Source organism: Ptychodera flava, chromosome 20 (genome assembly GCF_041260155.1).
Source record: "Ptychodera flava strain L36383 chromosome 20, AS_Pfla_20210202, whole genome shotgun sequence".
NCBI lineage: Eukaryota > Metazoa > Hemichordata > Enteropneusta > Ptychoderidae > Ptychodera > Ptychodera flava.
In genome coordinates, this window is record NC_091947.1 from 9,270,168 (window position 1) to 9,296,158 (window position 25,991).

Genomic DNA, 25,991 nt, shown 5'->3' on the forward strand with positions numbered 1-25,991 from the left:
AAGAGGCAGTTTTCATAACAATGTGCTGAGCTAGCAGTACAACAAAAAGCCAAGTTGGAACTACAGCATAGCATTGCAACATTTGAACAATAGACCAATGACCTTGGATATCCAATTAACCAGATGCTTCTGCATGACATCTGTGACCAATCAGGCAACAGCATTATGAAACTTAGTAACTCTGCAGGGGATCACTTTATCTCATCCTTGGAACACTTATCATTTGATCTGACAATAGTTATACAGGTTTTTTGTCTCTAGTGATATTTGGGCAAATGATAGTGACATTTGAAAAGTTTAACTCCATATAAAGCTGGCCGACGTGTGTCAATGTATAATGGAGATAGAGTCACTCAGCTGACTGTGGTACATTATGGCACAGTTGATGAAGAAGTTCAAAGTTCACGGACTGAGTCCATGGCCATGTCACTTCTGTTGATCTGTTGTATCTTGAGAGAAGTTTCATGTGTGGTCAGTGATTTTACAGCTGCTAACACTTCATTCAACTAAGGGAGAGAAGACATCAGATATCAGTCGATTTGTCTGGTCTGTGGGTCAAGGTAGAAATAAGGATTCCAGATGTCATCAGAATAATCAGAGCCTTGATCTCCGCACTCAGACTAACATTTTAACGTTTACCAGTAAATCCTAGCAGACACTGATAATCCATACTAACAGAATACTGATGACATACCATACAAAAAGGTCTCTCATTACACATCATATCATACTAAATTATATTACAGCTTTGTCATACCAGTGACTTCATCCCATAGATTATTATTGATAATGTGTGCGATTATCCAGTATTGTGGCCCAAGATGTTTTCCACATCTGCAAATTCTTTGGCATTGCCAAAACTATAATATATGTACCCCTAACAGCCCATAATGGACTCAAGCAAGTTTCCTTTCATCCATTAATAATGGCATTATGGGCTGGGAGAGGCTACATTATTGCGTAAACAACAACACCAACTTGGCTCTCCTCATGAAACAGTGCAAAACAACATAAAAAGGTCTCTCACATTCATTATGCAAAGATGCTGAAATAATGACATATGCCAATCCTGTTTTCAGATTATTGTGATATAACAATATCAACTGGTCTGTGACCTGACATCAGTAATGACATAACAGTGTTCATCCACAAATGAAAATTAAAGGCGGGCGGCTAATTAGCATATTTATTTGCATGATATTTGCATACAATTTACATATCACCAGGGCTATTCACAAGGCATTCCAGTGATGAGATATACTTCTGACATTTTTAATATTTTTCTCCATTCAGCAGTGATAAATGGCAAGCTATACAATTTATTTTTAAATTTAAATCCTTTTTATTTACATTATATAAATAATAAAACATCAAAAGTGAAAAAAAAACATTGAACTAATACAAACAATACACAATTTAGTAAATATATTGCACAATACCAACATGAAAATTCAAAAGTAGGCCTACATGAGAAGTAATCAGTGTTCGAAATAATCGGTGGCAAATGGTGGCACGTTTTCATATGATCCTCTGTTACTGTATGATTGTCTGTAGCCCGATTGGTAAAGCCATGAACGTCTTTTTTTACGTGCCGCGTCCATGACAAGTTGATACGGGACTGAATATTTGCACTAAGTTACAATACGGAGTCAGCGGAGCATGCCTGCAGAGAAACATACGTTGACTTTAAAACTCTATTCATAATAAAGAGAGGCCCCAAAAAATGATACCAGGTATTTCCAAGAGAAAGATTTGAAATTTCATCGACTCATAGTTCGGCAAACGTACAAAACTTTGACAACTGCGCGGCGTAGGCTGCCATGCATGTTTGTGTGGAGCAGGAGCACGCTGGCGCTCTTGATCTCGATCACACGCGACCTTTGAACTATACAGTACAGAACCGTGTGTACATAGCTGCTGTATTCGGATGATCACACGAATGATGATTTTAGCTCGTGCATTTTCTTTTTACTTCATTTCATTGTGCCTTTATATTTTAAAACGGTCACGGATTTTGAAACTTGATCAAACGCAACTGCTTCTCAAAGTCAATCGAGTGAATCGCATGCAAGTTACGAATGCGTGACAGGAAGTGACACACATGGCTTCAACGTCATGTGGACGTACACGGATCTCAAAATGGCTAACTCGGCTCGGATACGCAACGACCTGAACACGCGAAGTACCATACTTTTTTGCATCTGATATTTGTGTCAACCAATCGTACGATTTTAGCCACATCTGATCGAAATCACTTTTCCTGACCTTCGGATCCTTACAAGTACAAGACATTGGCGGCAATGGTAGTTGCCTATAGTATAGATGCTTTGACTGAGTGCCCGCTGGCAAAAATGCAACACCGAGCCTTGTACCGTGTCCGTTGTATGAAATGGACGGTGTCTGTACGGTACGGTCGGCACATTTCAAGCTTTTTGAATTGAAGTCTTAGCGAATGTTCATCGGCACTACGGCCGTTTCACACTAAAAGCTCGCTGAATAAAAGCGTGACAAAATTGCCGCTGAGATCGGCGGATATGAAAGAGGATCGGGCGAAAAAAAATAAAGGATCGGGCCGATCCTTTGAGAACATTGAGGATTGCATGCAGTCGCAAAACAAACCGACAGATGTGTGAACGCCCCTCTTTATTACACGACGTTGTAAGTTGCTGTCATTTTTATTCAATAGGCTTTCAGATATTGTTCGGACAACTGACTGTGAAAACAGTTTAGGCTACAGAAAACAAAGGTGGGCGGGCGAGATAAAAGGTGGGCGGGCGAGATTAAAGGTGGGCAGCGACAAAAAGAAGCCGGGCGCACCGCCCGTCAGAAACCCCTCGTGGAGAACACTGAATAAAGTAACGTCACCAACTTGGGTTTTCTACTGATCCCAATAAAAGTGAATTAATGAATTCAACTGGTCTCTTGTTTTGACATAGACCAGCAAAATCTACTGACAACTTACTTGTCCAGTTCCAAGCATTCATTCTCGGTAGCATTACTCAAGATCTGCATAGACTTGGCCATTTCATTGGCTTTGGGTTGTTTCTCCCTGGTCAGCACACTGATCTCTCCTAGTAACTGCTCTGTTTCATTCAGTGCTGATCTCATTTGCTCTGTAAAGACAGTAAATATTGGACAATTAAAATCAAACATAATCTCTCTTAATCAGCGATTATAGTTCTGAGTATTGACAACAACAGAGCATTCCACAACTTACTAACAGCACCATTCATAAATATGAGGGCAAGAGTAAAGATTTCTCGACACAGAAACCTTTTTGTATCAAATCACTGGGAACCTAGGGAGTCTTTACAGTCATGGCTAGAGTTGTAAGAGGCCCTTCAGGATACTAATCTTTATTTGTGCAACTCAAAGCTAACTTATTGACCTAAATCATTTTCAGATAATCAATGTTTGGTTACTTTCATTCTCTTCTGCATGTTTTATCCTGTGTTTGACAAAAATCAGGACTTAGCCCGACAAAACTGCAGTATAAAAATTACTGTAGAATTAGCAAATAAGTGGCCTGATTGAAGAAAAGCTTACCTATATAATCTCTTTCATTTGGTGGTATGTGAATTCCTTGCATGGGTACATGATGTCTGGTTGTATCTATTGCCTGTGCCAGTGTGTTGTGTTCTTGTTTCAACTGCTCTAAGCCAGCCACCACTGGTCCAAGACCATTTTGCTGTCAACAGAGAAAAAAGACATTAGCATAGAGATATATGCGTTTACAATTATCTGTAAAATGTTTATTCTCTCAACAGAATTACCCTGTCCAATGTGAATAGAATTTCACGTAACAGCTAATGTACATTCAAGTAAAACTGCCTGTAAGTTTGATACTTAAGTGAGTCACTGATACCAAGTGAAACTGTATACACCCAACATTTGTCCAAAGACAGAAAAAAATATCCCGAAAAATGAAGTTTCTAGTTTCAACCAAACATGATTACTAACAACTTTTCAGGTATTTGTCCCAAGTTGTGAGGAACTGTTTGTGCAATGCTGCAAAAATTTGGTCATTTTGCTGAAATCAAACAGAAATCTGAAGTCCCTTTCAGTGCTATTCCCGTCATGAAAAGGCAAATTCTGTTAAAAGGTCAAATACTTGGTGCAAGGAAACTATTGAACACTGCCCAATAAGTCTCTCCCTCCCATGGCAGAAGTATGTTGAGCTTTTACCTGTAATTCTAACTGTCTATCTAAATTGTTGGACTGATCCAGTTGTGCCTGTTCCAGTTCCAACTCGGCTTTCCTCTGAAGTAATTTGTCGTTTTCATTCCACAACCAGTAAATCTGAGCCTGGATGAAAGAAAAGATGGGCAATAAATGTGGTTACAGATGTAGTAAATTAGGTGTCGACAGAACAGACACCCAAGATAATTGAGAATACCTGCTGAGCAATGGTTTGTCTTGTAATGATGTCATATTACACAGTCATCACAAATTTTCGATGAATCCACCACCCAAGACATCAAAAAGTCTGTTGTTGAAACAATAAAGTGAAATCAAAATAAATTACACTCCAGTATCTGGTATCAAAACCAGATAGATTCTAAGTTACTGGATTAACTCGCATGCACTTCATCTTCTGGTGAGTGTGAGTTTCTGACATTCAATGTCGGACAACACAACATGAAACACCAGCATACCAAAATGGTTTATCAGTTGCAATTTTTTTTTCAAAATTGATGAATATTTTTCTTTACCGAAGCTTCTTTCTCTTGATCTTGTCTAACTTTCTTCATCTGAAAATGAATAAATCAAGACATAGATTTATGAGAAAAACAAGTCATCGTTGATGACACAGTCCCCACTTGTTAATGGGTACCTTTGATTACAAGTCCTCAGAGAGGATAGAGTCCTCTTCATTAATTAGGTCTGTGATAAAAATACTTTGATACAGATGGCGCTCAATGGCCAAGAATGAGTTCCATGGTGATGAAAACATAAAACCAATGTAGGCCACCATCCTAAAGTTCATAAAATGAGTCAACTAGGAATTAATCAACAGGATGTTGCAAAACATTTTTGCATACAATCCTAACACTTAACAGATTATCACTGGTACCATATTTCATAAAGTTTGATACAGTATTTACAACACTATGAGATCAACATCTGTATCAAGTTTTCATCAAATTTGACGTTGTATTAATTTGTGGCTATATCACTCTAATTAGGAAAGTTCATTACATATGCAATTACAAATTAATTAAAATGACACTGATAAATGTCTTTTTCAATGTTAAAGCAATGTGAGCTTAACATCTGTACAAAGTTTCATGAAATTTGATGCAGTATTTCTTGACATATCAGCCTACTTACGAAACTTCAATAATTGACATGATACTGCTACATTACGTGAAACAAATTGACGAGCATATGTATGAAATTGGTCAATGTCCTTGTACCAACTTTGAATGATACTGGTGGAAATATGTCTGAGTTATGGCTCTGTACATTAGAAAATCGTAACAAAATCACCGCCATGCAGCAATATTTGATCTTACTGTTTACAAAGATCAACACATATATGTATGACATAAGTCAATGTACATGTACCAACTTTGAATAAGATCAGTTGAGACTTGCCAGAGTTATGGCTCTCGACATGAAACAACCATAACAAAATTGCCACCATGTGGCCATATTTGACCATCTCGTGAAACCAATCGACATACATATGTATAAATAAGTCAATGTCCTTGTACCAACTTTGAATAAATTCGCTTGATACATGTCTGAGTTATGGTTCCGGACATGAAAAAATCGGGAAAAAAATGGCCACAAGGCGGCCATATTGGATTGTATCACAAAACAAATCAATGTGCATATGTATGACATAGGTCAATGTCCTTGTACTAAGTTTGAATAAAATTGGTGAATAAAATAAGTTTAGAGACGTGCCCAAGTTTTGGCTAAGGACATGAAAAAATTGTAACAAAATCGCTGCCATGCAGCCATATTGGATCATATCATGAAACAAATTGACGTACATATGTATGACATAGGTTAATGTCCTTGTACCAACTTTGAATAAAATCGGTTGAGATATGCCTGAGAGTATCATGGCTCTGTACATGAAAAAATCGTAACAAAATGGCCGCAACGCAGCCATATTGGATCGTATCACATAACAAATCGACGTACATATGTATGACATAGGTCAATGTCCTTGTACCAACGTTGAATAAAATTGGTTGAAACATGTCTGAGTTATGGCTCTGTACATGAAAAAATTGTAATAAAATGGCCGCCTGGCGGCCATATTGGATCGTATCACAAAACAAATCGAAGTGCATATCTATGACATAGGTCAATGTCCTTGTACCAACTTTGAATAAAATCGGTTGAGATATGCCTGAGTTATGGCTCTGTACATGAAAAAATCGTAACAAAATGGCCACACGGCAGCCATATTGGATCGTATCACAAAATAAATTGACGTGCATATCTATGACATTGGTCAATGTCCTTGTACCAACTTTGAATAAAATCGGTTGAAATATGTCTGAGTTATGGCTCTGTACATGAAAAAATCGTAATAAAATGGCCGCCTGGCGGCCATATTGGATCGTATCACAAAACAAATCGACGTGCATATGTATGATATATGAAGTAATCCTTGTACCAAGTTTGAATGAAATCGCTCCATGCATCTCTGAGATATCTGCGTGAACGGACGGACGCACGCACGCACGGACATGACCAAACCTATAAGTCCCCCCGGACGGTGTCCGTGGGGACTAACAAACACAACAGTTTTACTCATAAAATTAAAGAAACTATATTCTTTTAAATAGTAGTCACGGTTATCAAAACAACTAAGGCAAAACAAATCTCTTGTGTCAACCCTCCCTGGTAATAATCTATTAAATGCACAGACAGTATTAATATTTGACTGTAGTCCAGTTTCTTGGATTTGTAAGCAATTAACAGACTTATTGATGTAATAACACAAAACTCTCGATGTAAATTTCATCCTTCTTTAGTAGTAACATTCATATGCTAAGCAAAACCATTCCATTTGTGTAAGAGAGTGCAATCAACTTTAGACGAACAACTTGGATACTTTGATAAGTGTGCTGAATGTAAAACATTCAATGCTTTTTTGAAACAAAAACACTTTATAGTATTTATACAGCTTGGATCTTTGGCCAATTCAATGAAGTGATATACAGTATTAAGTGTAAAGCTAATCTGACCACAGCAATGGAATGTAGAATCGCATTGGGTTGGTAAAAGTATTTTCCTCTAAGCTATAATTGATTGTAACTTCCGGCAAAATATCCAGATCAACTGAGCACATCTTTGATAGAATATTATGATATGCTAATTTATGCAAAGAAGGTCAGAGGTCACACCTTGGAGGCCATGAACACCCACTGGATGTATCTAGCATACAAGATGTCCAACCACTCTTGAGTAATATCATCATCTGGAACCTGGAAAGAAAGAAAACAAATTGCAGCAAAAGACGAGTGCTCTTTCATGCTTGTGGTATGTTTGTCTATTACACTACTTCTTGGTTCACACCTTTTCACATTTCATGGATCAAAGAAATACCTCTTAAGTATATTATGCAAAGTTATGAAATAATATAAAGATGAAAAGCGTATTTACTTCATTTTTGGTGTTAAATTGTACACATTTGAAATCAAAGCTTATCAAATGCTTAAATTATGAGACAAACTATATGCTTAAATTATCAGACAAACTTTACACTTTCATCAGAAAATAAATCTGCCATGGTCAAAAGCAGATTAACTATGAGGGTGTATATTTTCATCCTCCTAGGCAATGAAAACCACTTCAAAAGTAATCTGTTTGGAAATTCATTTGCTTATCCCTCTCTACAATAATGTTTCAGTATTATATAACCTTCTTTTTTCATTGCTACTACCCTGTACCAGTGCTGACTAGACTGAATTTAATCTGTACCTACCTCCATGTCCAAAGCTGCAGTCATCTCTGCCAAGGCCACTTCTGAGACATTGGGTAGATCAGGTGTTGGCAGTGAAGAAACTGCTCTAACACCAGCTGTGATGACAAAAACAAAAGAAATGACAATTTCATGAGTAGCCATTGGTGGCAAATGATAGCTTTGATAGTGAAAGAGTGAACTGAAGGGTACAGCTGACAGTTAAACTTCTTGCCTCTCATACTGGTGATGTGACTTATAGCAGTGCAATCAATCTATTACATGTAGTCTTCAATTCAAAAACAAAATATGAATGAAATACATTATAGAAGGCAAGTGAAACATTTAATGAAAATCAGAATGATCTGTCTTGTAGAATGTAATATACTACAGTTGTAACTGTAGTATATTACATTCTACCAAAGCTATTACATTCTACCAAAGCTGTTAAAATCATCAGGGATCCTTCCCATCCATTGGCTCAGCATTTTGAGGAGCTCCCGTCAGGTCGCAGGTATAAAACTAGCTTTAAGAACATGTCGTGCTCGACTTAGTTATGTACCCTCTGCCATCCGACTTCTCAATCAGAGAATGTCTTAAGTCCACTTCAACACTTATTGTAATTAGTCTTTTCGTAACTTAGATGTGTATTATCCTTTTTATCACCGTTGTATTTTTAATGTTATTTGTCTGTGCCATTGCAAGACAAGTTTCCCTTTTTTTTAGGGACAATAAAGTTTAAAGTTTAAAATATAACAGAGTTATGAAAGTAAATCTTTGGAGATAAATGTACCAGTATAATTATTTGAGTGCCAAAAAATAGCTGTTGGCTATTTTTTGTGATCTTCTCCACTCAGTCTTGGAGATATTCCATCCTTGTCTCAAAATGAAATAGTGACTATCTTACCTGTTTTTGATTTACTCTTAGATTTACTCATTCTGATGGTTGATACTGGGGCTATTGATGATTCATTACCTACAACAGAAAGTGAGGAGACCTCAACATATATTGTCACTATTTCCTGTTACTACTGAATTATTTGAGGGTTATTTAATATCTTAACAAAGAAAGAGGCATCATGGTGCTTTCACCTTTGTCATCATTAAGTATCCCAGTATGTTACATAATTACAACGATTTTACAACGAAGCACGGAAAAGCAAGACATGAGATAGAGCAAAGTGATGCACATCTCATTCTGTTGTGTAATAAGACTTGGCTGTCATGCAAATGTAACCTTTTCATCGATGGTGATACTGGACTGATATATCGCAACACAGGAGTGAGAGGGTCAGAAATATAGCATTTCTCAAGCAATCTCTTCTAAAATCTACTGAAATAGCACCCTTTCGAATAATAAAACATATCTGCAGCAAACAGAAAGACACTTACCCAACACCATTCTAGGCACATCAGGTGTTCCTGTTCCAAGTACTGACGTTGAGGGTGTTGACGTTGCTATGATTCTCTTTGTGTATGTCGATTTTGTTCCATAGTGACTAGTGACGGGTGTAATACCAATGTCAGACGGTGTAGTTCTATGTGAATGAACTCTAGGCCCACCACTACGTTTTTGTGATGTTTTGGATGTTTTCTGAGATGTGTTAGACTGAAATAATGGAATAATAGTGTAAATCAAAGAAGTGCTCTTCAACCATCATAATAGTTTTAACATATCAATATTTATGGAAAATATCAGGGTAAATCTTGAATACACAAGACAGTGGGAAAGAAAGCCCATCCCTTTTTTTTTTTATAAAGATGGGGAAGCAAATGTAATTTTTTACAAAGAATTTATAGTCTATATTTTTAAGTCAAACATACTACAAGGTGGTTTTCTCTTTTACACGTACATGATGAAAAATGATAAAATAGGCCAATGGAATATATGGTAGAATATTAAACCCCGACTAGCTGTATCTTTTAGCATTATTTTTATGATTTTACTTTCAAAGTAAAATAAGTTGGTGAGAATGTACTCATTTAGGTGTGTGTATACAGTTATTATTAACTACCCGCTGGGACTGTATATGCAATTTTAAACAAGATAAAGATTACACTGCGATTAAATGTGTGTTAACTCATTAAATGGTAGCCCCATGTGAGAAAGCCAAAACCATGAATACTGTGCATATCTGCGCTGAAATCTTCACATAAACTGTATAGAGTAGTCCAATGTAATGCATAGGGGTGAATGTTTTCAACTGTGACATTGTATGGTCTGTTTCCTTTGTAATATTACCAATGTTTGAAAATGGTGAGAAATCAAATGATTGTTAGAATTTGAATTTATTTGTCAAATGTTTTACAAAGGAATATTTTCTAATGCAGTAAAAGCCCATATCCCTTTGAAGGGTAGAATTCAGAGAAAACCAGGAAAGAATAGGAAGATTTTTTGAGGTCAACAAATTTCAAGATTCACAGCTAGTGGGGGCAATGCATATTTCTTGGTGAAAAGGCATGAACTGCTCAGTCAATCTTGGTGACAAGTTTGTGACAAACCTTTGATGATTAAAATAGCATTGAAATACTTGGATGTTAATATCATACCTTGGTAGCAATGGTAGTATCTAGGTTTTTACCACTGATGGACACGTTTGGTTTGGATGGTAGTGTAGTCTGAAGACTCTGCATGTACCTTGATTGGATGACCCGCCCTGTGTGGTGAAAAACCAAACGTATGAATAATACGGCATACAGAATACATGTGTCAAAGGTGGATAAGATAGGTTCAACAACCTGTGAGCTTTGTGTGTGGCATAGTTTACCATGGATTGCCGTCATCTTCCGTATCATCAAACCCTATTGATGGTTAGGAAGACTGTATATATATAGCTTCAGTGGGTCTGAAATATGTAACAAAGTCTCTTTGCATTAATAAAATATGTGCTTGTTCATGTACTACCACACTTCTCCTTTCATAATATGTAACCTCTGACAGAAACTGGTTTATTAAATGACGCAGGTCTTCAGTTAGCTAGGCATCAGCTGAAGCCCTATGTTGACCTGTAACTATGTATGTACTTCATTGAAACAACATTTCATTTTTTTTAACTGTCAATGTCATTAATATTGGGTTAGCGTCTCAAGAGGTATTCTCTTATACATCCATAATATTACTCAGTTATGTCAAGGTTTGATGTTGACCAGCATACAAATAGTTTCACTTTGGATGAAAATAATCTGACCCAGTCACATCAAGAGAACTCTATACAAATACATGCACTTTGTTGAATACAAACACTCAATTGGCTTGTCTGATTTTTTTAATCAAAAGTTCAAAAGGTAACTTTAACTTTGCTGTGGTCAAAGTTTGCTGTCAAACTGTGGATGTAGTGTTTTTTCACTATTGAGTGGAGTACCTTGTGAACACTACCAGGGTTCCTAGTCATGTCACAGGAACTTTCAACTAAAATATCATAAATGCAATATATTGGAGGACAACGGAAACGGTCCAGACTTACAAAATCATTCATGTTTCTTCCAAAACCCTACAAAAGGCATTGGGACAGAAACTACCAATGGCTTTGTGGGTAAAACAATTGTTTGTAAACGGAAAAGTAGGGATATGTGCAACTAATAACCTTTGTTCTCAACATGTAACATTGGGTACAGGGAGTTGTCATCCATTCCTGTAAAGACTGTCAATTTTTGATGCCTCAGAAAAAATTTAAAACATATTAATTCATAACCATTCTACACATAGTGCTATACACACAACATACACATTCCACAACCTATAGACCTAGAGACAGTAATCTCTGGACAACATACACACTCCACAACCTATAGACCTAGAGACAGTAATCTCTGGACAACATACACACTCCACAACCTATAGACCTAGAGACAGTAATCTCTGGACAACATACACACTTCACAACCTATAGACCTAGAGACAGTAATCTCTGGACAACATACACACTCCACAACCTATAGACCTGGAGACAGTAATCTCTGGACAACATACACACTCCACAACCTATAGACCTAGAGACAGTAATCTCTGGACAACATACACACTCCACAACCTATAGACCTAGAGACAGTAATCTCTGCAACATACACACTCCACAACCTATAGACCTAGAGACAGTAATCTCTGGACAACATACACACTCCACAACCTATAGACCTAGAGACAGTAATCTCTGGATAATTTCCTGATGAATTCAATTTTGTCATATGAAAATCTAATTTGCAGATACTGTGCCAACAAGAAAAGGCAAAGTAACTTGCAGTGAATGGGATAGACAGACAAATGTAATACTGTAGGCTAGCAGGAGACACTACAAAAAAAAAGGAAGGCATTGAACTCACTTTTTGATTTCTTTTTCTTCTTGACAATTTCTCTGCCATCACCGATGCTGTCTCTGATACTGTAATAACATCAACAAACTCAGAAAACTAACACTCAAAATATCAACAGATATTATCATTTCACATCATTTATAAGCCATATACTTCAGTCTGAACGCAAGTAAACTTTATACATATACAGAGACATAGCATGAAATCAAGAACAAATTTTCTGGGATAAGAAAATACATTACCCAACCGAATGACATGCCAAATGAAGCAGAGGTAGGTCAATGTTAAATGATGGGTGAACTGTGAAAAAGTATGGCTTAATCTGCTGAGATATACGCAATCAGAAAGTCTAAAACATCAGACTATATTTTCATTGTGATGTTGGTGTTGTATACTGGCATATCAATGTCACACATATCTAATCTCTGAATTCAACGTTTTGAACGGTCAAATTTGACAGCACAAATGGAAGAATTAAGCTATGACAAGTAGAGCCATGTAATGTAATATATCACATGACCTTCCTAATGAAAACTAATTCTCTGATTGCGACAAGTGCAAATTACTGCAAGTTCACTCTATAATACTGGCACCATGGGCTGTAACATGATTTTCTTCTCCGGGAGTGAAGTACACGGTTCTTTCACAATCTCTCAAACTCAAGATGGACAGTCACAACACATGGTAATACTTCAATCGCTGATCAATGTCATTCTACATTGGTTCAGACCTTTTTGTTTTTTTAGCAGTGCTCTAACCATTGACTTGTCTGTATATGTCATTTAATGGTAACAGGCAGCATTGGTAATGCACCTTATATCAACATTTTCAGCAGTGACGCAACACGGGGAAAAATCGTATCCCAGCACAGAATTATTTTATTGCCGTGATACACCTAGCAGGGGAGAATTTGACAATGCTGCAAAATGTTAGTTTTAATTTTGATTGACATCAAGTCATAAATTATCCACATGTAGCCTCTATTTTCCCCCTACCCTTTTTAGCCTGTGGGTGGGAATTTTATATGGCTTGGAAAAAAATGTCATATTCCTCTGTTAGGCCTATCCCCCACCCCCATCCCCAGTGGAAAACATTTAACTATATAGAGGCATAAGTATTCATGAAACATACTATAGAGGATGATACTGGCAGACTGCAAGCCCACTCATTTTCAGTTATACAATTTTACCAACGAAACCATTTAAGTTGTGATCAGCGGCATTATATCTCTTAAATAACCAAATTATACTCACGTGACATTCATTACCATCCATTAAAGCCCAATTCAGAACAACATTTATTGATTTAGTGACTGAATTAAAATCAAAGTCAGAGACACTTTCACGGTCACTTTTACCTGGATAATGTCGAATTAGCAGATCCTGCTGCGTTTTCATCCCTCCCATCCAGCAAATCATTAAGAAGATCATCAGGCAATCCAGAGAGTCCCTCCAGAATCCCTGCATCACCATTGGTTTCTCTCAGTACCTTCTTCCTACTGACGTCAGACTGATGGGCTTTCGTAACTGCGGGAAAAAATAGATCATCAGCGAGGGTGATGCTGGGTTGTTTTTGCAAATATCTCAGAAGGCATACTCTCTAGGTAGGAAATATTCCAGGACTGTATTTGTGGCAAAAATGTGCATTTCTCTGTCATCGAATACTTGTTCGTAAATGAGAGACTTTCCGAAGTCAAAGTGTCGGAGGATTATACCTGTTATTCCCTTTTCCCTGACAATGAGGGGAGGTTTTTCTCTCTGAGATTCTCTGTGCGTCACCTCTGTGAAGTCTTCGTCACCAAGGAGACTGAAAGTCTGTGGCATGTCCACTGGGACCTTGGCACTTTGCTGTGTGTAGCCAGTATTCCTGCGAACAGTGAAGGCATCAAACATATGGAATCATAGAATCCAGACACTCTTTCTGATAGAAGGATTAGGACTAACAAGGTAAGGTGAAAATTTCATACAGACTTTATTCATTTGCGATGACTTTGCAACCAACAATTATGTGCAGTCTTCCTACAGGCTCATTAGCTGCAAAGCTTTGTACTGTTTTCACTGTAGATGTATTTAAGGTAGAACGTGCCTTGGGGACAGACAGTCAGACTCTCAAATTTCTGCAATTCTCTTCTGATCTACCACTTGTGGGGGCTAATTTTAAAGCTTTCAGAGAAAGAATAAAATCCAAAATTTAATTTTTCCCCTTATAGAGTTAACACAGGGATGGCAGCCATTTTGTATTTCAAATATCGCAAAATGTTGGGTAATTTGTTTCCCTAGTTACGAACTTTGCACAGTGACCCCTGATTTTTATTGTTGATTTGGTATGAGAAAGGTTGAAAATTTCATTCAGGAAAGTTTGAGCAAAAGTCTTTTCACTTAAAAGGAGCGTACTCAGGGATTACCCTGGCTCAAGAACGGCATGAGATAAAATCGCACATGAAAAAAAACAGTGGGAGATTTTCAAGTCTGTGGGAACCGACCTAACTTTCCCTGATTTTCTGCATATTGCTTAATTTGCATAACAATACACTCAGTGAGACAGTTTTTTGGAAGACTCACGCCCTTCGCCGTCCATTTTGATAGCGTTTTACAAGTCATGCTACAGCATATTAAGTCAGGTGACGCTGCCGTCCCGTTTTGGATTTTTTTTGGGGGTAAAAGCTATTTCGGGCGCTACAAACTTGGTGAAGTTAGCCACACCGTACAATACGAGGTTTGTAGAACGCAACACACAGGGACAGCCCGTGTCCGATATCTAGAAGCGCTATACATTTGAAATATAGTTGCGTCGTCCATGGATTAAACGTAACTAATTATCACGAAATATTTCCACATAGTTTTCTAAACACATCGAAATTGAAAATCGGGGTTCGAAGTTTCAAAATATCAATATTTAGCCCCTTATCACATTCAAAATACGACGTCCGATACTGCGATAGTAGTCCGATTACACGCCAGGGCTTGACAATTCCTATCCTACCGACGCCCCGGACAAGTGAAATTTACGTTCGGCAAGTCAAAAATAAAATCTGTCGCCCCCGCCGGACAAGTTGTTTATACAACTTCTGGCGCAATCACGCGAACCTAAGTTGCGGTTTGTGCACGTGTCGCCTGATTTGCGTTGTCGTTCACACAAAATAAATGTCAATCACTGACTTTTTTAGATACAATTGTGACGTTCTTCTGCAATTCACTTGCCGACTCACACAATGTTGCAATTTTTCAATGATCGACATGAAATTGTTTCATCGTCCAATTAAAAAGTCGCTTAGTGCATATTGGCAATCGACCGTGCAGTACTTCAAAATCATTTATGCGGCCTCGCGAGGTAGACGAACATTGTTGGCAGATAGTTTGTGGAGTGATCGCTTTAAATATGAGTATTTTACGTAATATTTCCACTAATGCAAACAAGGCATTGTGCATTTTCGTGAGCCAGAGCGTAATTTCCGCTCCGCAGACCTACGCAAAAATCAAGCAAAGCTGTTGCCGTAAAGAGGCCGTAGTTTACGACGATGGGCATTGTGTAACTCTGAGAAACGACGTTGTGATGATTTACGACGGCGCCACGAGGGCCAGCGTGAGTGGGATCGCCTGAGAATCGACAACTCGATGTGATGAACGATGTTTCTGACAAAAGATCTAAACATAAGCGTTATGATGAGGCCGTAGATGTTATCTCCCGAAATGGAATTTGGAAAGCACAGTGGCCTTGGTTGAAATATGACGGTTCCAAATGTTCTGTACGTCGTGTCTCAAATACCCCACCATTGCCAAACCATGGAGGTAGGAAGAGACTACCTCCATGGCCAAACCAAGCGAAATGCTTTTCTTGACAGATACGACATGTTTCGCGTTGAATTGATAAGGTCTCACGAGTTTAGTCAACCGCATTTGGACTGTTTGGCGCATTGCAGATGAGATCGTGACAGGGACAATGATCGTGGAAATTTTGTGGGTCCCGCTGAGCCCGATACGGTTTCACTTGCCAACAATCCGATCGCATGCACTCGCAATGTGTGAACCACAGGCTCTAGAGTCAATGCAGGCGAACCGCTAGCCGCCACTGATACATGATTTTTATTGTATCGGTGACGGCTAGCGGTTCGCCTGCATTGACTCTAGAGCGTGTGGCGTGAACCGAATGACGACGACCAGCGACAGAAACTGACCAATCTTTTTACGACGGCATTTATGCTTGCCAAACACGGGAAGCCGATGTATGATTATATGTACCTTCAAATTCAATGTTAGCCCTGCGTACAGGTCTGTGTGTTCCCGGCGTTTATATAATATATGGTCTCTTGTGGTGGAGGCCGTATAACGCCAGGAACACACAGACCGTACGCAGGCCTACTTCAATGTAAACTTTTGAGAAAAATCTGCAACATCGGCGAAAATTACCGGAAATAAGAAAGCCCTGAAAGCCGCTACGGAATTCGTCGCAAGTATTTTGGTCTTGATTATTACAAATGGAGGACAAGTAAAATTTTTGAGAGGACAAGTGAAATTGAAAATCCACTTGTCCGACGGACAAGTGAACTGGAAAAAAAATTGTCAAGCCCTGCACGCGCTCAACATGGGGCAAAAATTTGGCAACTTTGACCCCCTAAATGCCACTTCTGTCGGTGTTAACAGTTTGAGGATAAACACAATAAAGTTTCGAAGGGTATGGTAATAAGATTTCGTTGTGCTCGTCATTTATGAAACGGCTTTGGGCGAAATTCACTACCCTGTCCGAAAACTGTCATTCTGAGTGTAGTTGTAATTGGAGGCTGTCGAATCCATACTTTCCAGTGCGGGAGTAACGGAAGTACAGTAGTCCAGAATAGTGCATTTTCGTTTTTTCTTCGCACTACCACTCGTACTGGACACGAATATTCCTTCGAAAGCGCCATTTTGAGCTACGACAACACAATGTACATCAGCAATGAACACTTGCTGTATCGACTCCAATGATTTGTCAATGAACGCAAAACTTCCTGTTGGCAACCAATCACAAACGCTGTTGAAACGGGTAACTCTGCAACAGCTTTTTTCTAGCGTAATTATAGCGCTCTCTACGGCGACACAATGAGTGGTTCTGTACTGAAAACCGGCCAAATGTTACCGATGAATTTAGATCGCGTAAAGGTATCACGTACGCGCCATTTGAATTATCGGCGCGACTTTCTTGCCCAATTGATTTTTCTGAATGCGATTTTTCTGATTTTTGAGCGTAAATGTCGCGTTATCGCGCCCCAAAGTGATCCCTGCGTACTACATTAAGGGTGTGCTTACAAGTTAACCAAAGACAAGTCATCGTTGATGACACAGTCCCCATTTATTAATGGGTACTTTGATTACAGGTCCTCAGAGAGGATAGAGTCCTCTTCATTAATTAGGTCTGTGATAAAAATACTTTGATACAGATGGCGCTCATTGGCCAAGAATGAGTTCCATGGTGATGAAAACATAAAACCAATGTAGGCCACCATCCTAAAGTTCAGAAAATGAGTCAACTACAAATTAATCAACAGGATGTTGCAAAACATTTTTGCATACAATTCTAACACTTGACAGATTATCACTGGTACCATATTTCATAAAGTTTGATGCAGTATTTACAACACTATGAGATCAACATCTGTATCAAGTTTCATCACATTTGACGTTGTATTACTGTGATTTGTGGCTATATCACCCTAATTAGGAAAGTTCATTACTTATGCAATTACAAATTAATTAAAATGACACTGATAAATGTCTTTTTCAATGTTAAAGCAATGTGAGCTTAACATCAGTTAACATCTGTATAAAGTTTCATGAATTTGATGCAGCACGTATTTCTGGACATATCAGCCTACTTATGAAATTTCAATACTTGACATGTTACTGCTACATGACGTGAAACAAATTGACGAGCATATGTATGAAATAGGTCAATGTCCTTGTACCAACTTTGAATGATACTGGTGGAAATATGTCTGAGTTATGGCTCTGTACGTTTGAAAATTGTAACAAAATCACCGCCATGCAGCGATATTTGATCTTACTGTTTAAAAAATCAACATGTATATGTATGACGTAAGTCAATGTACATGTACCAACTTTGAATAAGATCAGTTGAGACTTGCCAGAGTTATGGCTCTCGACATGAAACAACCATAACAAAATTGCTACCATGTGGCCATATTGGACCATCTCGTGAAACCAATCGACATACATATGTATAAATAAGTCAATTTCCTTGTACCAACTTTGTATAAATTTGCTTGATACATGTCTGAGTTATGGTTCCGGACATGAAAAAAATCGGAAAAAAATGGCCACACGGCGCCCATATTGGATCATATCATGAAACAAATTGACATACATATGTATGACATAGGTTAATGTCCTTGTACCAACTTTGAATAAAATCGGTTGAGATATGCCTGAGAGTATCATGGCTCTGTACATGAAAAAATCTTAACAAAATGGCCGCAATGCAGCCATATTGGATCGTATCACATAACAAATCGACGTACATATGTATGACATAGGTCAATGTCCTTGTACCAACGTTGAATAAAATCGGTTGAAACATGTCTGAGTTATGGCTCTGTATATGAAAAAATTGTAATAAAATGGCCGCCTGGCGGCCATATTGGATCGTATCACAAACAAATCGATGTGCATATCTATGACATTGGTCAATGTCCTTGTACCAACTTTGAATAAAATCGGTTGAAACATGTCTGAGTTATGGCTCTGTACATGAAAAAATCATAATAAAATGGCCGCCTGACGGCCATATTGGATCGTATCACAAAACAAATCGACATGCATATCTATGACATCGGTCAATGTCCTTGTACCAACTTTGAATAAATCGTTGAAACATGTCTGATTTATGGCTCTGTACATGAAAAAATCGTAATAAAATGGCCGCCTGGTGGCCATATTGGATCGTATCATAAAACAAATTGACGTGCATATCTATGACATTGGTCAATGTCCTTGTACCAACTTTGAATAAAATCGGTTGAAACATGTCTGATTTATGGCTCTGTACATGAAAAAATCGTAATAAAATGGCCGCCTGGCGGCCATATTGGATCGTATCACAAAACAAATCGACGTGCATCTGTATGACATATGAAGTAATCCTTGTACCAAGTTTGAATGAAATGGCTTCTTGCATCTCTGAGATATCTGTGTGAACGGACGGACGCACGCACACACGCACGCACACACGCACGCACGGACGCACGCACGGACATGACCAAACCTATAAGTCCCCCCGGACGGTGTCCGTGGGGACTAAAAAGAACTGCATGTGCAAGTTTGAAAACCATCAATGCCTTGTACGGAAAATCACCATACCTTAAATCACTTTCCACAACAGCCGGTGAATGGCAAACCACTTTAGCTGGACTTTCAATGACATCTGTCCTTATATGGACTTCTGATGTGTTTGGGTCTCTTCTCCCTCCACTGGCATCAATGAGCTGTACAGATACTGGACTGGTATGGCTAACATGTTTGAATGGAGACTGTACAAGTAAAGAAACAACAAACAAATGTACTAGAATTATGGAATGGCAAATGTGGATAAATAATTAGTCAATAATTTTGAATTTCCAAGCTACATAATCTTCTCACCATTTCCTTCATACATCATCAATAACTCATAAAGACAGCCGGGTTCTGGGAAAAGTATTAAGTAAGAAAGCTTTGGTTTTGAAATTGCCAAGGTAAAATTCATTGTTCACTTGCAAATATTTGACTGTTACAATGAGCTAGCAATCTTGCAGCAAATTTTTTGATCCTTTGTAGAGTCACTCCATACCATGTCTGTGTCAATTTCCATTACATTCTATTGTCAAACTCAACCAATATGTAAGGACAGGAAGGCACTATAAACTTCAAGAAACACATCCATCTTAAGGTATAATGTGCCTCCGAAACAGATATTTGGACTCTCAAACTTTTACAATTCTTTTCTGATCTACAAGTTGTGGAGGCTTATTTTAAAGCTCTTGGAGTAAGAAATAATTTTACCATCTTAGTTTTGCCAAAATTCAACAATTTTATTTTTCCCCATAGAGATAACACAGGGATGACGGCCATTTTGAATTTCAAATATTGGTAAATTTAGGTAATTTGTTCTCTGGTACCAAACTTTGCACTGTGACCCCTGATTTTTATTCTTGATTTAGTAAAAGAATGGTTGAAAGTTTCACTGAAGAAAGTTTGAACAAAACTTTAAGTCTTTCACTTTTGAGGCACATACAACCTTACTGTGATTTTACGACTTATCCGGACACCAAACTTGCTAATTACCCAGCAACTTCACTGACGATATTGAGACTTTGATCGGTAATTACCAAAGCACTTCGGTAATTCACCTCAAACTTGATACTTGATCTGGCTGCATGAGTGCTCCATGGGGTACACAATGTGTATACAAAGTCACTGATAAGTATCATACTAGTGCCATAAACTAATTTGTGACCAGGGGTTGGCATTCCACTGAACAGCATTCCTCAGTAAAACCAACATATGTACATGTGTGCTGTTCATCCGTGTTACATGTAAAACTCAACTACGGAGAGGTTAGGAGAGTATAATGGGTCGTTAGAGTTTGTTAAATTACTTTTCAGAGCAGAAAAACTATTACTAACGTTAAAACAAGCTGACATTGGAATTCCTGTTACAGCATTGTGAGGAAAATCCTACATTATCCAGTTTATTTAATCCTATGACCCTCCGTCTCCGTCACCTAAATAGAATAGTCCCACTCCACGCATCCGCCATTGGTTTTCCTCCTCTAAAACCTGCAGTTTCATTCATTTGAAGCAATTATCCTTTCATCTGTGAAGAGTTTTTACCGGTGACTATTACAACTTTCACTGCCAGTTGTTGTTTTCATAAGATGCAGACCATTTGATACTGAGTACACTGAGTTGCTTTTACGTGCAGGCAATGCAGATGCCACTTCACAGTTCACACTGTGCTGTTGATCGGCAAAGTACAAGACGTCTTTGTTTCACTTTTTTTTATTTCAAGATATGATTCATGTGAAATTTTACCAAATGCCAATGATGTGATCGTGTTTTCAATTTCATTTGGTGCAGGGATATGAAATACTGTGTCAGTTTAGCTCGGAATCATTGCTGAGTTTTGCTGCCTTTTGGCAATGGTTGTCTATCAGCATAAATGTGATCCAGGAATGCAGAAATACAGATATCTTTTTGGTGCAGTGGGCAGGTTTACTGCAATGCAAGTGTATTTGTCCTGTGCCATTCTCATCACTTTGTTCAGCAATTTTTTGTATGGGTACACTGTTGAAAACTTTGAGTGCAAACTCATGTCTCAAATTGGTTTATGCTATCACTGTATGCACTGAGATGTCGGCGGCTGTGTTTACACTTTGCCACCCATGGAGTTACTGCAGCCAGATCAAGTATCAAGTTTGAGGTGAATTACCAAGTGCTTTGGTAATTACTGATCAAAGTCTCAATATCATCAGCGAAGTTGCTGGGTAATTAGCAAGTTTGGTGTCCGGATAAGTCGTAAAACCCCAGTAAACATTTCTGTCATCAACTGGTTACAAAAATCACCAACTGTTGGGATAGTATCAAAACCAGAACACTGGTACTCACCCTTCTCCTGTGACTGCTATCTTCATCAGAATCTGACAACTCTAATACTTTCTCTGGTTGTGGACGAGACGGTGACCTTGTCATATCATCAACACAACTTGGATCAATGTAACTTGTGGTGGGTAATCTGTACGAAAGTCAATTAACATAATAAGTCTAAACATGACTGAAACATTTCCAGCCTTGACTACAACACTGTTTAGTATTTTATCATTTTGACATATAGTTCAATAATAGAAACAAAATACAACTGAACAGTTATCAAACAGGCAAATGTTGATGAAATTCTTGGTAAAAATTACAGTGGAAAGGAAGGACACAATCATCCTCACATTGGAAAGTTATATTTTTTGAAAGATAAAGAAGAGCTAATGAGAGAAAACTTGTAGTCATTTGCCCATTTTTGTGAAATAATCTGTTACTCTGATTTTCAATTACAATGGGAACCATCTCAATCATACTTTCATCCGTTGCTCAACTGCACCTGACACGCAGAGTTTGTGTATTTGGTAATAGCTGACAAGTACAGATATTGTCATGCACGTGAATTTGTTAATATTTCTGCTCTTGTCTACCATACCATCAGGCTTGACTATTATCTTGATAACTTACTTGGAACGAGGACTTGCAGCTGGATCTGCTGACAGTGCCGGAGTAACTTTCTTCAATTCACCAAGACTTTGCCTTGGTGAGTACAACAGATTATCCACTGGCTCATGAGATATTGTTACACTAACATCTCCAGCTGCAATTTATAAAAACAAGAAACCATGATGTTGTTAACCCTGTGAGCACTGTAATTTCTTCCTGCCAAAATTTTAGTGCAAAATTTTACCAATTTTTTATGAATTTTTCTGTAATTTTTTGGTAATTTTGGACCAAATGGATATCACATTTCATTGGCTACAGTTGTTTCTCAAAATTTTAGCAAAAATCTGAGAAAAATTGATAGGGGTTTATTTTATGAAGGGGACAAAAATAGACTTTGGCGCTCAAAGGGTTAAATTTGAAAACAAAACTAGAAAATGTGATGAACAATGGATTGCATAAAGTCTGTGTGATATTATGTAATCTTGTCTTTTAAGTATGCTCCATTGAGCTTTCTTCAGTTTTTGTCCATGTCACTGATGAGGTAATACATGTTTTGACAGTGTCAACACATCCACCAATCGCATTTTGAATCTTTTTACCAATAGTAACTGAATTTTGATAAGTTCACAGCAAGAATAGCGAGTGAAACGTTCTTTGGGAGAGTCCTTGAATACCTTTCATGAAAGATACATGGAAAATATTTCCCCTAAGATCACGTTCAGTGGCCACACTTTTGTTCAGTCTTGTCTGGTGATTAAATCTTCAACTTTGTCTAGGTCACGTTATTCACTGTCAGCATAAAATCATCACACCCAGGAAATAAGGACAACACACACACACTGTTGGAACAGACACTTTCAGTGTCAGTTCCTGTCTGTAAAAGCTCAGCATGGCTACTCGATGAAAAAATCATCCTTATAAAAGGTTATAAGGCCCATTCTCAAGCAATGCAGTCTGTTAATATACATTACATAGGACAATTTATGTTTTGCTGGTTTTCACTAACTTAACCTGAATAGCCAGAGATGAATTTGAAAGGATGGGGGAACAATAATTACCTCCTGAAGACACTGACTGTGCAAGAAATGATGGCGATGCATACACTGTTAGAGTATCTGGCAAGGTTGGTTTTGTTGTGAGTCGTCCCTGTGACAGTGGTCTCCTGGAAGGGAAAACAATAAAAGAGTTGCATATGGTGTCTTTCAGTCTCAGATGATGTCTAACATCAATGACACTGGGATCTTTGAACCTTATCCTGCCAGGCAGTATCACTTCCCCATCTGCCAATCCATAAAAGATGTATGGAGCCAAAACCATACGTACTTTCACCTGCTTGGCATGGTACATTATAGCAGAATTAGTTTAGTGAAAATCATGTTTACAATATCTATGTTTTCAGGAGCCTTTGGGTGTTCAAGTCTTTGTTAAAATGCACATGGGACATGTAATGTCTCAGTGGTTTAACCAACTTGACCTGACTGACACATAAACTTGACAGGATAAAGGTTACATGTCTTGTAGGCGGGAGTGGAAAGCAGTTTTCAGCACAATCTCTATCAGGACTGTTGTAACTCAGTACAGGCTTAGTAGATACTGATTCTCCATCTCAAAGACCATTTTCTCAAGCCCAGGTCCCTGAACGACAGTCTGTACTTGATGGATATGAATACTTGTTTCGAGCAGTTTGGAACAAAATGTACATTGTAAGATGTGGTGAGATATTTGGAAGATATTTGGAACCAGTTGCAGATATAATTTTGGCTGAAATGTTGTGCATTCTTGATGTACAGAACCTTCTAAAACAAATAAAACAAATGAATGAACCTGTTGCTTTACCATGCAATTACATGTACGCTATGATCAATCAAAAAATATGAATGTAGTATGCAAAGGCAATTCAGCTAAAATACCAAAATTGAACAAAGTGGATGAACTGATCACAGAAGTAAGGCAGTCACAATTCATAGCACAGTGATTAGGCTAAATTGGACAACTCTGTTTCCTGTTCAAAAAAAGATTTTGGGCTCTAGGCAGCATATTTTGTAGCTGCAAAATTGTAGTGCTACGGTGAGGCGGTCAGTAAGTTTTGGTGTTTGCGACTTCGCTCACCAGTAGCGCTACAATGCCGATGGCCCTGTAGAGGTGAAAATAAGCGCACCCCACTGGACTAGGCGTGTTGATGTGAAATACTACATATTTACTGCATTTGGTCATACCGATTTATCACTACTGAAGACTGAACACTGTACTACACTTAACCTTGTCGTTTTATGGAGTTTGGACTTTGTTTAAACACATCAACAATCGTGTTCCATAAACATTTCTGGGAGCCGCCATTACCAACTTCCAGTGATGGCGGCTCCCAGAAACACGGATGCCCCAAGCTCAATGTTGATGGAACGCGATCGACCGCCTCACCGTAGCGCTACAATTTTGCAGCTACATATTTTGAAACATTAATTTTAGAAAGACAAGTTCCACGTCCTGGAAGGAAATATATAAACAAAGCGGCAAGATACATAACTTAGTTTAATAGACTTCTGTTCACATTTGATTTTGCAGAAAGTTATGGTTTGAGAAAGCTGTATTTTTGCAACTTACACACCTTATTAACCACAGGCATTCGACTCAATGCAAGCAAACCGTTACTGGTTACATCAGTGACAGTTTGCTTGCATTGAGTCGAATGCCTGTGTTGTGAACAGGCATACAGAAGGAACTGTCTGTACCGTACTCACAATTGTTAACAATTGGGAGCTTCATAGACACATTTGGAAAATTCTCTCTCCTTGACGCATTTAAGACGTCGTTAAAGTTTTCGGCTTTTTTATTTCGTAAAGGAATACTCCGTTCGAATCATTAAAATGAAGGTGTAGTTGCACAGTTTACTTTTAGTTTGTGCTTTACACATGTCAAAACACGAAGTTGTGCAAACTTCGTACACCTTTCGACGAATAATCTTATGTCGGTATTTCGTTAAATTGCTATTTTATTCTATTCTGTCTTATTGCATCTTCATAAACGTTTGAGGAACTTTAGCTTCCTTGTTTCTCTTACCTGGCCTGCTTTTCTCCGACATTTTCCACCGGAGCTGGTTTGTACAGAGACCTCTTCGACGCCATTTTGGACGAAATTGAAAACTCCCGCCACCACGAGCTATTGAGGGCGCTTTATTGTGACACTGCATGACCTTGCACGCGAATGGCATGCGAACCCAGCTGGAGATCGCAGGCCCGCATATCCAACCTCCTCCACCCCAGCCCCACCTCCCTTGAGGGACACAATATCCAAAAAACGAGATCAGAAACATTGGCTCGAGATCGGAAACATCCGGTAGAACTGAAACCTCTGGTGTATCCAACAAAATGACACAAAATATTTAAATGTCCTGGAATTGTCAAAAATACAAAAAATCATCACCTGAAAGAATTTTATAAACATTAAACCACGCACGAGTTAAAACTTTAAGGCAGTAATGAACTATTTCTTTTTAAATTTTGTAGATCAGGGTAGCGGAGGCTGAGGGCTTTC

The 25,991-nt window shown here is 38.3% G+C and overlaps 1 protein-coding gene across 1 annotated transcript; it reads right to left on the reverse strand.

The window, feature by feature from the left end:
• On the reverse strand, positions 1–25,623 carry LOC139119960 (uncharacterized). The gene is made up of 18 exons (XM_070683930.1): positions 25,518–25,623; positions 23,519–23,622; positions 22,482–22,614; positions 21,870–21,996; positions 19,588–19,757; positions 13,953–14,104; positions 13,596–13,764; positions 12,248–12,306; positions 10,478–10,584; positions 9,320–9,536; positions 8,835–8,903; positions 7,952–8,046; positions 7,371–7,451; positions 4,713–4,751; positions 4,186–4,305; positions 3,547–3,688; positions 2,961–3,113; positions 1–505 (listed from the first exon to the last, which is right to left on the reverse strand). Exons 1-18 carry the CDS (start codon positions 25,580–25,582, stop codon positions 396–398), a joined length of 2,112 nt encoding a protein of 703 aa, XP_070540031.1. The 5' UTR covers positions 25,583–25,623; the 3' UTR covers positions 1–395.
• Positions 25,624–25,991: the final 368 nt, after the last annotated feature.

Excerpts from the sequence above, each read along its gene's own strand:
- LOC139119960 (XM_070683930.1), bottom strand. The coding sequence starts at position 25,582 with ATGGCGTCGAAGAGGTCTCTGTACAAACCAGCTCCGGTGGAAAATGTC. Across the intron at positions 19,758-21,869 it reads ATAGCAGTCACAGGAGAAGG|TCTCCATTCAAACATGTTAG; the intron begins GTGAGTACCAGT and ends TTACTTGTACAG. Across the intron at positions 14,105-19,587 it reads GTTGTGGAAAGTGATTTAAG|GAATACTGGCTACACACAGC; the intron begins GTATGGTGATTT and ends CACTGTTCGCAG.